Genomic DNA, 14,418 nt, shown 5'->3' with positions numbered 1-14,418 from the left:
GTCCAACCACATTTTAAAAAAAATTGAGTTATTTTTAAAAAAATTTGTACTATTTTGATATTCCATATAAAAGATTAAAAAATATAATTTTAATATAATTTTAAAAAATATTTTAAAAAACAAAATTTAACGAACAGTAATTGCACTCCCTTAACCAGTGGCTAGTAGACAACCATTGCCTGGTTGCTTTCTTTTATTAATTTCCCATAACTTTTAGAGCCCATCACTCCTGCCACTCCTGCCCAAGCTTTGGTCCCCAACCAAAACGGAGACCAGCAACCAGGTACCATCCACAGAAAGTAAGAAGAGCCAACGTGTGGATCTCTTTAACAGTTGAATCGCATTTTTGTTCCTCTCCTCTCCAAAATGTTGGCTAAATTCAGAGCCCCCCTTAGATCTCTCCACCTTACTCCCATAACAAACATCCCTCAAAATCGAACAGCACAAGAAAACATTAAGGAACATCATCATGTCTCTAACAATTAAACTAACCATAACTCCTCACATAATTAACCTTAATCTCCACCCAAAACACCGCACAAAAATCCCAGCTTACAGCCTCGGAGTCCGACCAAAACCAATCTACCATTCAAACGCACTAATCCCCATTCTATATAACAACAAACAACCCAGAATGTCTCAAGCTTCTGTTTCCGGTTCAGTTATCAAGAGTTCCTTGATCGAGCCAGATGGTGGAGTGGTGGTGGATGTTATAGTGCCAGAGTGCGAGAGGGGGTCAAAGACTTTGGAAGCAGAGTCATTGCCTAAAGTGAGGCTGGCAAGGATTGATGTAGAGTGGGTCCATGTGATAAGTGAAGGATGGGCGAGTCCATTGAAAGGGTTTATGAGAGAAAATGAGTATTTGCAGAGTTTGCATTTCAATTCTTTAAGAATGGGAAATGAGACAGTGGTTAATATGTCGCTTCCTATTGTTTTGGCAATTGATGATGAGACTAAAGAGAATATTGGGTCTGCAAAGGATGTTGGGCTGGTTGGTCCTGATGGTGATTTGCTTGCTATCCTTCGAAGGTTAGTTAACCCGTTCTTATTTTATCTATTCGTGGTAGCTTTTAAAAAAATGAATCTTTAATAGAATATTGTGCAAATACACATTTCTATAATGTGGTCAACCGTATAAATTTATAAGTAGCAGAGTCAAACCTGGAATTTGTATTAGGGAATCCCATCTGTTGTTTAATAGTCACGTGAAAATGAAATGCAGTGTGTTTTGATTGGAATTTTAAATAACTCCTGTGGCGGTTTCGAGTAAAAAGCTATGATAGTTGAACTTTCGGAAAGGATAAAGCTAGTTTCTTTATGAGTGAAATGAAGCCAAGCAATGCACTAGGAAGTTCTTTTCGTTTCGGTTAAACTCTTGATGTTCCAGTAGAAGACAATTCCATGTCTGGAACTCAGAATTTATTGATGGTGCGAACACCCGTTGTCATGTGTGACTAGAGAGCACATGTAAATGCACACTAGATGCTCTTGCTTACATGTTTGAAGAAAATGTTTGTGTAAAACAGCTTCAGGGAAGCCACCAGCTTTACAATGTGTGTCAAACCTAATTGTTGGTTCTGTCTTGGTTATGATCATCATGTTAGAAACCCCATGGACTGAAATTTCACGGGAGGGTATGTTTTACGCTGCTGGAAAATGGACTCCTGGTTTTGTACTTTGATTTTCCTTTGTTGGGTAGCCATGCTGCATTGCCCCTTTTTTTTAATAATTGCATTCAACTTATGCAAGTTGCTCCAGACCTGCCAAGTTATTTGAATTTCTTCTCTTAGCCAAGAGAGAAATATTCTAAATTTAATTTTTTATTGCAGTACTGAGATATACAAGCATAACAAAGAAGAAAGAATAGCTAGAACATGGGGGACAACTGCACCTGGACTGCCATATGTTGAGGAATTCATTACTCCAGCTGGTAACTGGCTCATAGGTGGAGATCTAGAAGTTCTAAAGCCCATCAAGTACAATGATGGGCTTGATCACTATAGGCTCTCTCCCCAACAACTCAGGAAGGAATTTGATAGACGTCAAGCTGATGCAGTTTTTGCATTTCAGTTAAGGAATCCTGTTCACAACGGGCATGCCTTATTGATGAATGATACACGTAGGCGGCTTTTGGAAATGGGTTATAAGAATCCTATTCTACTGCTTCATCCCTTAGGAGGTTTCACTAAGGCTGATGATGTTCCTTTGGCTGTTCGGATGGAACAACACAGCAAGGTTGCATTCATTAATTTCTTCTACATATCATACGAGATAATACTGATCTGAGATAACATCCATTCTGTGATCATCCTTTCTTTTCTTTTCTGACCAACTATCTAAAATGAGTCTATTTGCTGTGTAGTGGGCATTCATGGTTCTGTTTTTGAGCAGGTTCTAGAAGATGGAGTTCTTGACCCTGAAACTACCATAGTTGCTATATTCCCATCACCTATGCATTATGCTGGTCCTACTGAAGTGCAATGGCATGCCAAGGCTCGAATAAATGCAGGTGCTAACTTTTACATTGTAGGTCGCGATCCTGCTGGAATGGGTCACCCAACAGAGAAGAGAGATTTATATGATCCTGATCATGGAAAGAAGGTTCTAAGCATGGCTCCAGGCCTGGAAAAGCTGAATATTTTGCCATTTAGGGTGGGTTTATCAGCCTCTTACCTCTCTGCCAAAGCTCCTTTTCTCCTCTCTGCTTGTCTCTTTTGGCTATCATCTTTAATAACATCTTCATCTTCTATTTTCATCTTAGTGCATTAATACTCTACAGTATATGACAATGAACTAAGTAAATGCTCCTTTTGAATTTATTTCAATAATGAAAGATCTCCTGGTAGATGGCTGGTCATGCTCAATACAAGACTACCAGTGACCTCTCTTGAAATAGAAGAGTAGGAAATTGTTCAATTGATCATGTTCTAGTACGTTTTAGAATTGGAACAAGTTAAGCTCAAGATTGAATTAGAAAGTACTGCAGCCATTGCTAACTTGGGCAAGGCACAATAGGGCCAGAAACTAAACATTTTGAAGACAGCATAGAAGATGATTGGTTGACAAACAATTTGCAGACCGAGTGGATGCTCATATGAGACTGGACTAGGTCTAGTAAATAAGGTGCCATTGTTTACTGTTTTCCACTTTGATGCCTGTTCATATCTAACCTCAATCTGATTGTTCTTTACACCTGAGAGTTTGTAATGCATTTGCTGGGTTTGAAAATTGAAGTTCAAGCATTCTTCCTTTTGACGCTATCTCCCCAGTGAAGCCAGTGAGTAATCTTTCTGTCATTAAATGGTGCAGGTGGCAGCATATGATACTGTGGCAAAGAAGATGGCATTTTTTGATCCATCTCGTTCCAAAGATTTCCTCTTCATCTCTGGAACCAAGGTAGGAACAATATCTGGTAGATAATTGTTTCTGTTTCTATGGATGTAAAAGAGTCAATGCTATTGCTCATAAAGTATGAAGCCCTGATATTCCTCCATGCTGTCTATAATTAATCTCGGTATGTCAGTTATAATGAGTTGTTTGACTCAGAAAGATCAATTGACATTGACAAAGAACATGGCAACAGTAACAAAACTGGTCTTATGCATATCCTCTTACGAATAGAGAAAGGAAATCGTTATTGCTGCTAATTGTGTGTTATTTGATAGAGAGTAATATGGCATCATTAGATGATTCTTTCTATTGAAAAATTATTGCATTGTCTCTTAGCTTTCATAAAGTTGGTTCAAGATGTGGAAGTTTGCTTTTAGGAACTTCTCTCAATCTCCCTGTGATTGTTTAGAAAAGAACGCCATGCTAATTTTCTGAGAAATGGACCTGTGACTTGAAGATTTTGCAGATTAAAGAAGTGACCGCAGGAGATTTTTTATCCTAGTTTTTTGGGTTGTTGGAGGTTTTGTATATAAACTGTATGGACACAATCATGCCAGATATAATCTTCTACATGTAATTTGGTATACTCGTTTTGTTGCAGATGAGGACTTACGCAAGAACTGGTGAGAACCCTCCTGATGGTTTTATGTGCCCTGGTGGTTGGGAAGTCCTTGTCAAATATTATGAGAGGTTGCAGGCAGAAGAGGCAACACCAGCTGCCGTATCTGCTTAAACCTATGATTTGTTACCTTCCGAATAGCTCGAAGAGAAGAAAGAGTTTTTATTATAGGTTTCAGCAGAATGCAATAATTTGGTGAGGCGGCTAATAGATTTGAAGATCTTCCCTTCGATACCTGGCGGTTAGCTTGGAATTTTTCACTAGGTTATGTTTGTTACAAATGTAAAAATGTTGGGTTGTTCTGTTCTGTTATTCATTTTTAAGACAATTATTTATGCACGGGAAAAATATTTACTGCTATCAATTATTATAAAATTAACCAAGGTGGTTTTCTTGCATTCACTGATGGCCTCATGATGGTATCATTGTCAGTGTGAGCTGTATCTCGGTTACTTGCACTCTTTTTCCAGTGTGTTAGCTTAAAAGATTTGAGTGGACAGATTCTTCTTCGGCCTGGGCAGGCTCGTGTGAGCATGCCTTTAGGGAGTCCAATCATTGTGCCATCCAGCAGCGGGATGCTTTCCCAGTTTTCTCGAAGGCATGCACGGGACTAGTTTCTCTCTTCTTTGTTTTTGTAGCCTCTGTGGCTTAGGGATTATTAGCCCTCCTTCCAATCCAGAAGAGAAAAGAAAACGATTTGAGTGGAGCATGAAAGGATCAACACAAGACAGAGCCGAAGCTGCGAACTGCAGCTGTTTTCCGGTTGTGCAGCATTTAGGGCTTTGGTTACCATGAATCTGGAAAATGGCTGTCTTGTAACTGAAAATGATGAACTGTGTAATCTAGAAGATGATGATAGTTGACGGTGATCTTGTTATTTTTACAGCAATGAACTAGTCGTTGACCGCCCAGTTAGTGATGTAGCCGCCTGGTGTTCGACAGAGTTCTCCTGACTACAGGGTTTGCATTTTAGAGACACTGCCTGATGCAAATGTCCGTTCCCACAGTCGAAACATTGCATATGGTGGGCCCTTTCATGCCTTCTAACAGCTTATTCTCTCATGATTCTTCCGTTCCTGCCATTTTATATTATAGTTTATACTATCCTAGAGCAAGATATTTCTGATGTCTCGTCGTTGGAGTTTCTGCAACTGCTAGGTCTCGAATTTGTTATGGATAGTTTCGTGCTCTCTTCAAAATAATGGTCTGGAGGGTCCAGTTTCACTGCATGTTGGGTTCTTCTGGTTCGGTAGGCACTGGACCTGGGCCTAGCACGCGTGGTTAGCCCTCTGATCCTGTCTGGTTAGGGTCCAGTTTCAAAATAATGTTCCGGTACTTTATCATCTCACGCGTACAAATTCTCATTGGAGACCTCATCAATATCTTAAAAGAACTTTAGGATGTAATATAACATTATCACTATAATTTTGATCAGGTCTATTAATTTTGACAAATTATTTGGATTTTAGTACTCGTTGTTTTCTGTTATCAGTTTGCGATAACTAATAATATAGTTATCAAACTCAATTCGAGATCTAATCCATTAAAAATTTAGATCATTAAGTTGTTGAATCAACTTGAGATAATTCTAAAACAATATTTTTTTTAGACAAAACAATAAAAAAATTCTTTGAAGTTGACTCCATCATATTTTATATTAGTTTGGCAAAAAAAAACCAAGTTGTGAATCAATGACTTGATGATCTAAATTTGATATAGTTAATATTTAAAATAGTTTGAAAAAATAGATTACTTCAAATCAATACAATGTCAAATTTATGTACTCTCTATATGTAGGTGAATTTAATAACCATGCCTAGCATATAAGAAGAAAGCTAGTACTCTAGTCTAGTAGTAATAGTAGTAGTAGTAATAGTAATAGGAGGACCGATTTTGTTCTTAAATGCTGGGTTTCTGCTATCTAAAAGTTGTTTACAACCAATTCTCTACTGTAATTAAGTTTAATTATGATGTTTGATTTAAATTCAATTGATAAATAAGTTGAATTCACATATTTGAAAAAAATAAAATTCCATTCATTTTCTTTTCTATATTACCCCTATTACTTTCATTTTATTTCTTTAAGTGTTTTTAAAAGAGAGCTAGCTGGGTATTTTAAAAAAGTTAGTTTTAACATTAAATTTTTTCATTTTAAAATTATAAATAAAAGGGGCTGGATTCTAATTTATTTTTATAGTATTTTTAGATATTAAATTCCATTTAAAATTCAGTTCTTAACTTTCAAAAACATTTAAAACTTTATATTTCACTAAAACTTCTAAATTAAATTAAATTTAGAGGATTCTAAACCTGCAGTAAAGTATACAAGACGAGCAAAACAAAGAAAAAATGAAAGTAAAAACACAAACGAGTCAAACATTTTATAGTAATTAACTGCAGCCCGCAGACACTTGTACTTTAATTTTCTGCCAAAATTAAGTCGGTTCTGAACCCCATTTAAAGAGGAGTTGAAACATTATCAATCCACACAGTTGGTTGTTTTGTAGTTTGATAGCACTTGAATCAATGCACCTTACACTTCAGAGAAAATAGTCGAGCCTTGGCTTCATGGGCTCCTTGGATACACGTTTCATCTTTGCAATCCATGCATCCACCCCGGCGTGGACCCTTGTAACGAGACACCGGCTCCTCCTGTGACATGCACCACAAAACCATCACACTTGTGTTTTCGACGCAACGTATAATATGGGTAAAAGCTAGGGTTGTTACTTGTTAGGTTTTAAAGCTATGGTGCTACACACTGTAGAGAAATAGAAAAAAAAATCTTTGATATTTTATAAAAGAAAATCTGAATAAATAGTCCAATGCTAAAACAACACCATAACTGTGTTTAAATAGATTATTAAGACCCATATTTAATTAAAAAACTAATTAAAATAGAAAAAACAATATATTCTGAACTTTATTTTAGAAGATCTGACGATCTAATAACTGATAAATGAGATTTTGATAATTAAGAACTCTGTCTATAGAATTATATGACTAAATTTGAGTCCAATACAGTAGTCAAATCTTTTGTTTTTTTTTTTAATGTTTTTGTCATGTTTCATACCTGATATATCTAGATTTCTTTGCTGATTTCTTTTAAAAAGCTTAATCTTATATGTATCTTGTTCATTAACGTCTTTGCAGTACATTCCACGTAAGTTTTATACACCAAATGAGTTTGACGTTAATTCTCCTCCTCCATGCTGTTACGGTACATGTGCATGTTAATAAGGTTGAGGTACAAATCCGTGAAGTCCTTAGGGTTCTTGCTTCTGGGACTCATAGCTGTCATGGGGGCCAATACAATTAATTTTCCTTTCCTTAATGATTCTACACATATATATTTAATTTTCAAGTTAGGTCTGAAAGGTGCTGCTATCAGTTTCGTTAGTGGTTTCAAAATTGTTACAACATTGAACTTAATTTATGATCATATGTAGTGATCTAGGGCCATACCACGGCAATATATATCTACATGTATATGGTTTTTATTGTAATTAAGGTTCTGATCATATATACCACAATGGTTTGTGTAGTCCATGCCAAACCTTTTCTTAGCCCTAAGAATGTTTATTGTTGTCGATTTAGTTTCTTGGATCAACTACTCACGTCCTACTCCTCATGGTTTTTCTATTTTTTTTAAAAAAAAAATCATAGTAAGAATGTGGGATCAACGTGTAGATGTGGCTTACATTGGCAGCAAATGTTTCACCACCCATTATTTCGTATGCTTTCCTCAATTATATCCCATGAATAATCTGTACAGGAAAGTATGTAGTAAGAAAAAACCCATTTGTAAAGGATCCAAATTGGACAGTTCGGAACCTCAGAGAGATGTTTTGCTGAGTAATGTAGCTAAAGCAGTTAGCAGTGACATCTAAAAGTCCTTACAATGTTGTCTTCACAGGAGGTATCGAAGGAAAAAAGTAACATGGCCTTCATGTGCTTAGCTTATAATAGATGGTCATTTTCTACCCTAGAATTTGCCTTGGTGGATTAATAACCATCAATAGTCACTGCTTTTCGGTGAATAATGGTGGACCCACTTTTCTGTTTTTATCTCTTTCGCCAGCTAATCTCCTTCACAGAACATGGAGGATGGCTTTCCTTGAAGACTCTGTGAGTACTCTCATGGCCCAGTTCATGTTTCAACTCATCTTCAAGTCCTCCTCAATAATCAAGCATTATCGGCAGCATTTAGTAGATTACATAGAAAAGATTTAGACGAATTAGTGAAGTCATTGATTAAAGCCCATTTGTTTCCCGGAAAGTGATTTCCAAGAAACCATTTTTCAAACTTTTCTATGTTTGTTTGTCCTTAGAAAAGTTGGTCAACGGAAAACACTTTTTAGTCAAAAAAAATTTGGCTCGATTTTCAGGAAAGTGTTTTCTTTTTATTTTGGGCGGAAAATATTTTCCGAAAGTTGTGAAAAATTTAGAAAAGTCATATTATTTGCTGATTATATCAAATTTGGTCCTCAAACTTTTGATTGCTATATATATTTTGTTTTAAATATTTATTTTTCAATTTCATCCCTTAGTATTTAATTTTTATATTAATTTTGGTCCTTATTTTTATAATTGTTATTTGCTTTTCCCTTATCCTTTTTTAATTGAAATTTTTTATCTATTAAATTTGATCCTTATTCTTTTGATTGTTACTTATTTTATTTAAAATAATTTATAAAAAGGTTAATTATTATTATTTTAATTTCTTCATCTTTCAATTTTTTTATTTTTTAGATTTGATATCTATTATTTTGATTATTATTAATTTTATTTGAGATAATTTATGAAATTATATTTTTTTTTCAATTTCATTCTCATTCAACTTTTTAATTTGTAAGATTTGTTCCTCATTATTTTAATAAACTTGAAAAAAAATAAAACATTAATAAGTTATTTTCTAACTCATTTTCCATGACATAACCAAACGTTGGAAAGTATTTTCCAACTTATTTTTCATTACACTACCAAATATCGAAAAATAATTCACTTTTCAAAAAAAAACTATTTTCCAGTAAACTAACATGACCTAATTATAAGACTCTCGGATCAAATCGGCCATTTTATACAAGTTATTGACTAATCAAGGACTAAATCAGCAAGATTTATGGATCTTCCACTCAAATTTCCTATTTTCTGAACCAAATTCTTCGAATTGCTTATAGCTATAGCCTGTATCAGGGGCATTTTCTTTCTCAAGAAGCCCAGTAAAGGACCACGGCAAAGTTTTTATAACGTTTTACACATCCATGTATATTATGCTCCTAATTTAGTGGACATTTAACCATACAAGCAACCATGCATGGATTGCCGTAAGGAGAAGAGGTACTATCGTTGTACTAGCTACCATTACCAAGATAATAAAAACCAAAGCAGAGAAAGAGAGACAGGACAGGACCGGACAGTAGCCGTCCTTAAGCATGGGCTAAGAGTTTGTTTAAAATTTTAAAGCTGGTTATTTTTTGAATTATTTTTTATTTAAAAATATAGTAAAATAATATTTTTTATATTTTAATTTTTTTTATTAACACTTTAAAACGATAAGAAAAATACTAAAAAAATTTAATTTTAAATAAAAAAAATTCAAAATTTGCATTTTATTGCAATGCCAGACGCGCTCAGGGACACTGTAATTTGGTTGAATGGCAAGTTTTCTGGATCTTAGAACATGGGGACTAATTAAGCTATTCTACATCATAGCCCAGCTAGAGAGACGGATTCCACTTGCCTCTCGTTTTTATTTCTGAGTATGATTATTTATGTTCCTGTTTTGCTGTGCTGTCTAGTACTAACTGGAGGACCACCACATGCCAAGTCCTTTTAAATTTCCTGAAGGCAATAAATGTAGTATGCGGTATAGCATTTCAAAGAGATCTCCTAGCTACAGAAGCCTCCTTTTCCATCGTAGCTCTTTGAACGCACTTGTTACCAGCACATTTGTTTGGGCCCTAATCGCCCCTCCTTAACTGTTCCAACTGAAATAGCTAGGGTTCTAAGTTTTAACCTCATTTTCTCTACTGCTTTTGCTTTACAGCATTGATTACATCTTGTTTCATGGATTCATCTTATTGAAAGGAGCCCGTCTGCTATTGACAGGAGTTGATCCAAAAACACTATATACAAAACTGTTAGGAGATTTCGGGCTCTGCATGCCTCATCCCCAACCTTCCCATTTTATTTCACCAAGAAGGAAAATTTTCCCCGCCCTTGAATTCCCACCTGCATTAGATTTTTCTCTTCTTCATGTGAATTCAACATGTGCATGTGAAGTGATAGCTGGGTTGGGTTTGGATAGTATCCAGAGATAAAACATACAATACATAAGATCAGATGAGATCATATTTGACTAAAGAGATCGATTTACGAGTTGACATGTAAATATATCTCTGGATAATTGTAAAATAAATTCATATATTTTCAAAACAGTAAATAGATACACATTTTTTCTATCCTTGTTATTTTTTTTTGTTTTTTTTATCTCCAAACAATATATATATGTTATATAAACTATTTAATATTATTTAAAACAGGTAAATTTAAGCAAAAAGATGGGTTATGTTAGGTGATGTGATTGATCAACCATGCTAAAATATGCTATAAGGCAGGGCAAAGAAAAAAAAAGTCCGCCTTCCATAGTGCAATTGATCATGATGTTGCATTGAGTATAAAGGATGGACTTAAAATTACAACATTGATGGGAATTGTTGACAAATTAATGGGACCTTGCTGCCTCCATTCAAGAAGTGTACGAAGATTCTTCAATTTTTATTTTTTACAGCACCACACGTAGCTGGGGAAGGAGAGGATCATGGCTTTGTGGTCTATTGCCTTAGCTTGGGGCCATTTATTACAAATAGCAACAAAAGGAACTATTCAGAACTGCCTCGTTCGCTTTCTTTGAATTTAAGTATATTGGTGTGTATTCATCACCTTAATTAGTTATCTGCTGAAACCAGTGTTGTTAGAAAAAAATTTTGGTTGCTGCTAACTCTTTCTCTAGTTAAAGCATCCAATCCGTGTTTGCTTAATGATAAAATAAAAGTAGATGAAGGTTACCAAAGTCAAAACTCTAATTATTATAGTTTTCAAATCTGAATTAATGGATTTTAGTCGTATTGTGAAGTATTTCTAGAGTAGATCGATTAACTTGAATTTTTAATCAAATTAATTATTTTTATTTTTATTGAAACACAATCCTATCTAAACCTATGTTACGGATTATACCGAGAGGTTAGATTGAGTTTTAAAACAATCCAATTAAAAATATTTTTTACTTGAAAATATATTAAAATAATTTTTTTAAAAAAAATTATTTTTAATATCAGCGTATCAAAATGATCTGAAAATACAAAAAAAAAATTAATTTGAAGTAAAAATACAAAAATTTTAAATTTTGAAAAAAATGTTTTTGAAACTCAAAAACAAATAGAATTTTACGAAATTCAGTTAAAAAATATGTAAAAACTGATTTATAAAAGCTGCATTTCAAACTTAATTTTTTAATGGGCTCCACAATATAAAACACAGTTTAATATATTTCCAAACATGTAACTGCGTTTTTTACACCACAAATATAAAAATTAAGACTAAACAAACACACCTTAATAGAGCATTAGAGTGTATAGTAGGCCATAAGTGTATTGGTATGATGGAGTGAATTCACTCTAAAGGAATCGTCGAAAGCAACCAAAACATCTCTCGAATATATTTCTAAATTCCTTAAACTAGCTAAGGAGAGTAAATGCATGGTATGCTTAATTTGCTATTGGTGGAGGGAGGGGCTACACCCTGCAGGGCAAGCCATAGCAGGTATACACATGTGAATTACTGTCCTTAATCTGCCACTCAATCCACAGAATCACAAGCCTAGCAATTATGAACGAGACTCACAGCAGCAAGTTGTGGTACAATTCAGTACAGCTCTTATTGATCACTGAACCATGAACAATGCGGAAATGAGAAGGTACGATTCGATCTCACAACTTGCTGCATATATTTTAAACCAAGTTTGTTGGATTTCCCAACGTGGTTCAACCAGACGGGTAAACATAATAGCATGAAACATGTTTCGAATTTAGATTTCAAATTAAATTTGGTAATTAATAACCCGATCAGTCTAATCTAAAAAAACTTAAAATAATACCATTTTAATTATTTTTAAAAAAGTGAAAGAGAAGTGAAGTATTTAAAATAATACCAAACTTAAAAAGTGATCACACATTACTCCTGAACTTTATCCTCGTGAAAGAGGAGTGAAGTCAAAGTTACCAGCGGGGAGGTAATTTCAATGTCGAAACATGAAAATAGAAGAACGTGTCAAGCCGCTCATAAGAGGGAACAGTGCAAAATCTGTATCCTTGAAAAGCGAGGAAAAATAATATTTGATATTCCCACGTCCAAACAGAAGAGTTAAACAGGTAGCCTGTAAGCTATGAATGAAAGTTATCTCGAGCAATAAAATTTCTTTCGACAAGAAAACTGAGAATTCTATTACAGGAATGTTTCCATCGTGTCCGCTTTTTACCTGACGCTCAATGTCTGCCCAGAACAGTAAAGTAGTTTGTATAATAGCGTGGTAACGATTTCGTCCAAAAATATTTTTTTTTTGTTTAGATATATATTAAAACACATTAAAACTAATTAAAAATAATAATTTTTATGGTTACACCGCGGAAACGAACAACCAGAGAGCAGGGAGCATAGGAAATTGGAGGGGTGCTTCCCGCAACTTGCAATAGAAAGTACAGTCGAAACCAAAATTACTAGAAAGCCAAGACATAGAGAGAGGGACTGTGACAGCCTTAGGGAGGACAAGAAGGGGCTGTAAACCCAATGGGTTAGACAACCACCCAGCATGTCCTTATGGTCACACAGACTCCAAAGACACTCATGGTTTATCCTTTGCCTCCGCAACCCCACATGACATTGCTTCTCTCTCTGCCTCTAAAGTCCCACCATAAATACCCAACAATCCCTTCAACCTTTTCACTCACCCGATCACCTCTCCATCGCCCCAGCTCTAAGGCCAAAGCCTCTCTTCTCTCTTTCAAACTTCACTTTCCGGAGATATGGTCATCAGGAAATCAAACAGGCTGCCTCAAACAGCAGTTATCAGGCAGATCCTCAAGAGGTGCTCAAGCTTGGGAAAGAAACAAGGGTATCATGACCAAGAAGGCCTTCCTTTGGACGTTCCAAAGGGTCACTTTGTTGTATATGTCGGTGAAAACAGAAGCAGATACATTGTGCCCATCTCTATCTTGAGTAGTCCCGAGTTTCAGACTTTGCTTCAACAAGCAGAAGAAGAGTTCGGGTTTGATCATGATATGGGCCTTACCATTCCTTGTGAAGAAGTTGTTTTCCAGTCCATTCTGATCAGATACTGAGCTAGGAGAAAGCTGCATCAGGGTTAGGCTATATATGGTTTGTTCAGAGAAAATTAAGGCATGACATACCTAGAGATGAAGCTGCTTTCCTGCTTCTCTTGCTTAATTTTCTCTTATAAATTTGTAATTTTTTTTACCTCTTTTGACAGTGACTCTGACTGATCAAAAATAACCCATGAAATATTATTAGTATTTGGGTTTAGGTTTGTAAAAATGTTGGAGTTCGAGATTTTCCTCCTAACAGTGGTTTGGGGTTTCTTACCAACCACTAATATTGGACCCTGTGGGAGAAGAACTGATGTAAGGGAATACAACGGGGTTGCTCCCCTTTTTACTCTCTCTCTGTCTCTCTTTTCCATGCAGGAGCTTGCACAGACATAGCATTACACTTTTCACTTGATTTTAGGGTTCTGTTTCTAGTAGTTCGAGCTGCATTATCCTTGAGTTTGCTCTTGCCAGTTTGGCCGTTAAAACTGTTAAAAATGGTGCCCGACGGACAGCTACGACGAATCTTTCGTCAGAAATATATTGGCAAGACAAAAAACCAACCCATCTCACAACACCACTCCCATTTCCTTAATCCCATGAGAGATTTTCTTCCAAGAAATTAACAAAAATATGCAGCTGGTTCTTGGCCCAGAAAACCAGATCACTCTTTCTGTGATCTATATTTTGCAGCTGGGCACTTATTAACTCCTCTCCAGCTTCAAATTTTAACAACATTTTAGCAATTGCTTCGTTTTTCAGTAGATCATGAGTGTTGATAGTGTTTACAGAGGTTCGAACCATGCATCATCCTGTAGTTCTAGGAGAATTTACATCTACGAGTTAGTTTGGCTGCCCGGTATGCTCTTCGATGCAAACTGCGTTTCATATATATATATATATAAAAATTAATGTTTTTTTCATGTGAAACGTCGGTTTGGTACCATTTCAAGTACTCTTGATGTTATCCGCCATACCTGCCACTTAAAAAATTAATTTGTTTTAGTTCATATCTATTGATATACA

The 14,418-nt window shown here is 35.3% G+C and overlaps 2 protein-coding genes across 2 annotated transcripts; both read left to right on the top strand.

Annotated features, from left to right (window-relative positions):
* Positions 1-219: 219 nt before the first annotated feature.
* On the top strand, positions 220-4,411 carry LOC7493954 (ATP sulfurylase 2). The gene is made up of 5 exons (XM_002307673.4): positions 220-1,029; positions 1,830-2,235; positions 2,392-2,652; positions 3,310-3,396; positions 3,992-4,411. Exons 1-5 carry the CDS (start codon positions 470-472, stop codon positions 4,121-4,123), a joined length of 1,446 nt encoding a protein of 481 aa, XP_002307709.2. The 5' UTR covers positions 220-469; the 3' UTR covers positions 4,124-4,411.
* An 8,462-nt stretch (positions 4,412-12,873) lies between these two features.
* Positions 12,874-13,746, top strand: LOC7477664 (protein SMALL AUXIN UP-REGULATED RNA 51). Its single transcript, XM_002307672.4, has one exon. The coding sequence runs from the start codon at positions 13,093-13,095 to the stop codon at positions 13,405-13,407; it is 315 nt and encodes a 104-aa protein (XP_002307708.2). The 5' UTR covers positions 12,874-13,092; the 3' UTR covers positions 13,408-13,746.
* The last annotated feature ends 672 nt before the right edge of the window (positions 13,747-14,418 follow it).

This window comes from Populus trichocarpa, chromosome 5 (genome assembly GCF_000002775.5).
Source record: "Populus trichocarpa isolate Nisqually-1 chromosome 5, P.trichocarpa_v4.1, whole genome shotgun sequence".
Taxonomy (NCBI): domain Eukaryota; kingdom Viridiplantae; phylum Streptophyta; class Magnoliopsida; order Malpighiales; family Salicaceae; genus Populus; species Populus trichocarpa.
This window is presented reverse-complemented; position numbering and strand designations above follow the sequence as displayed.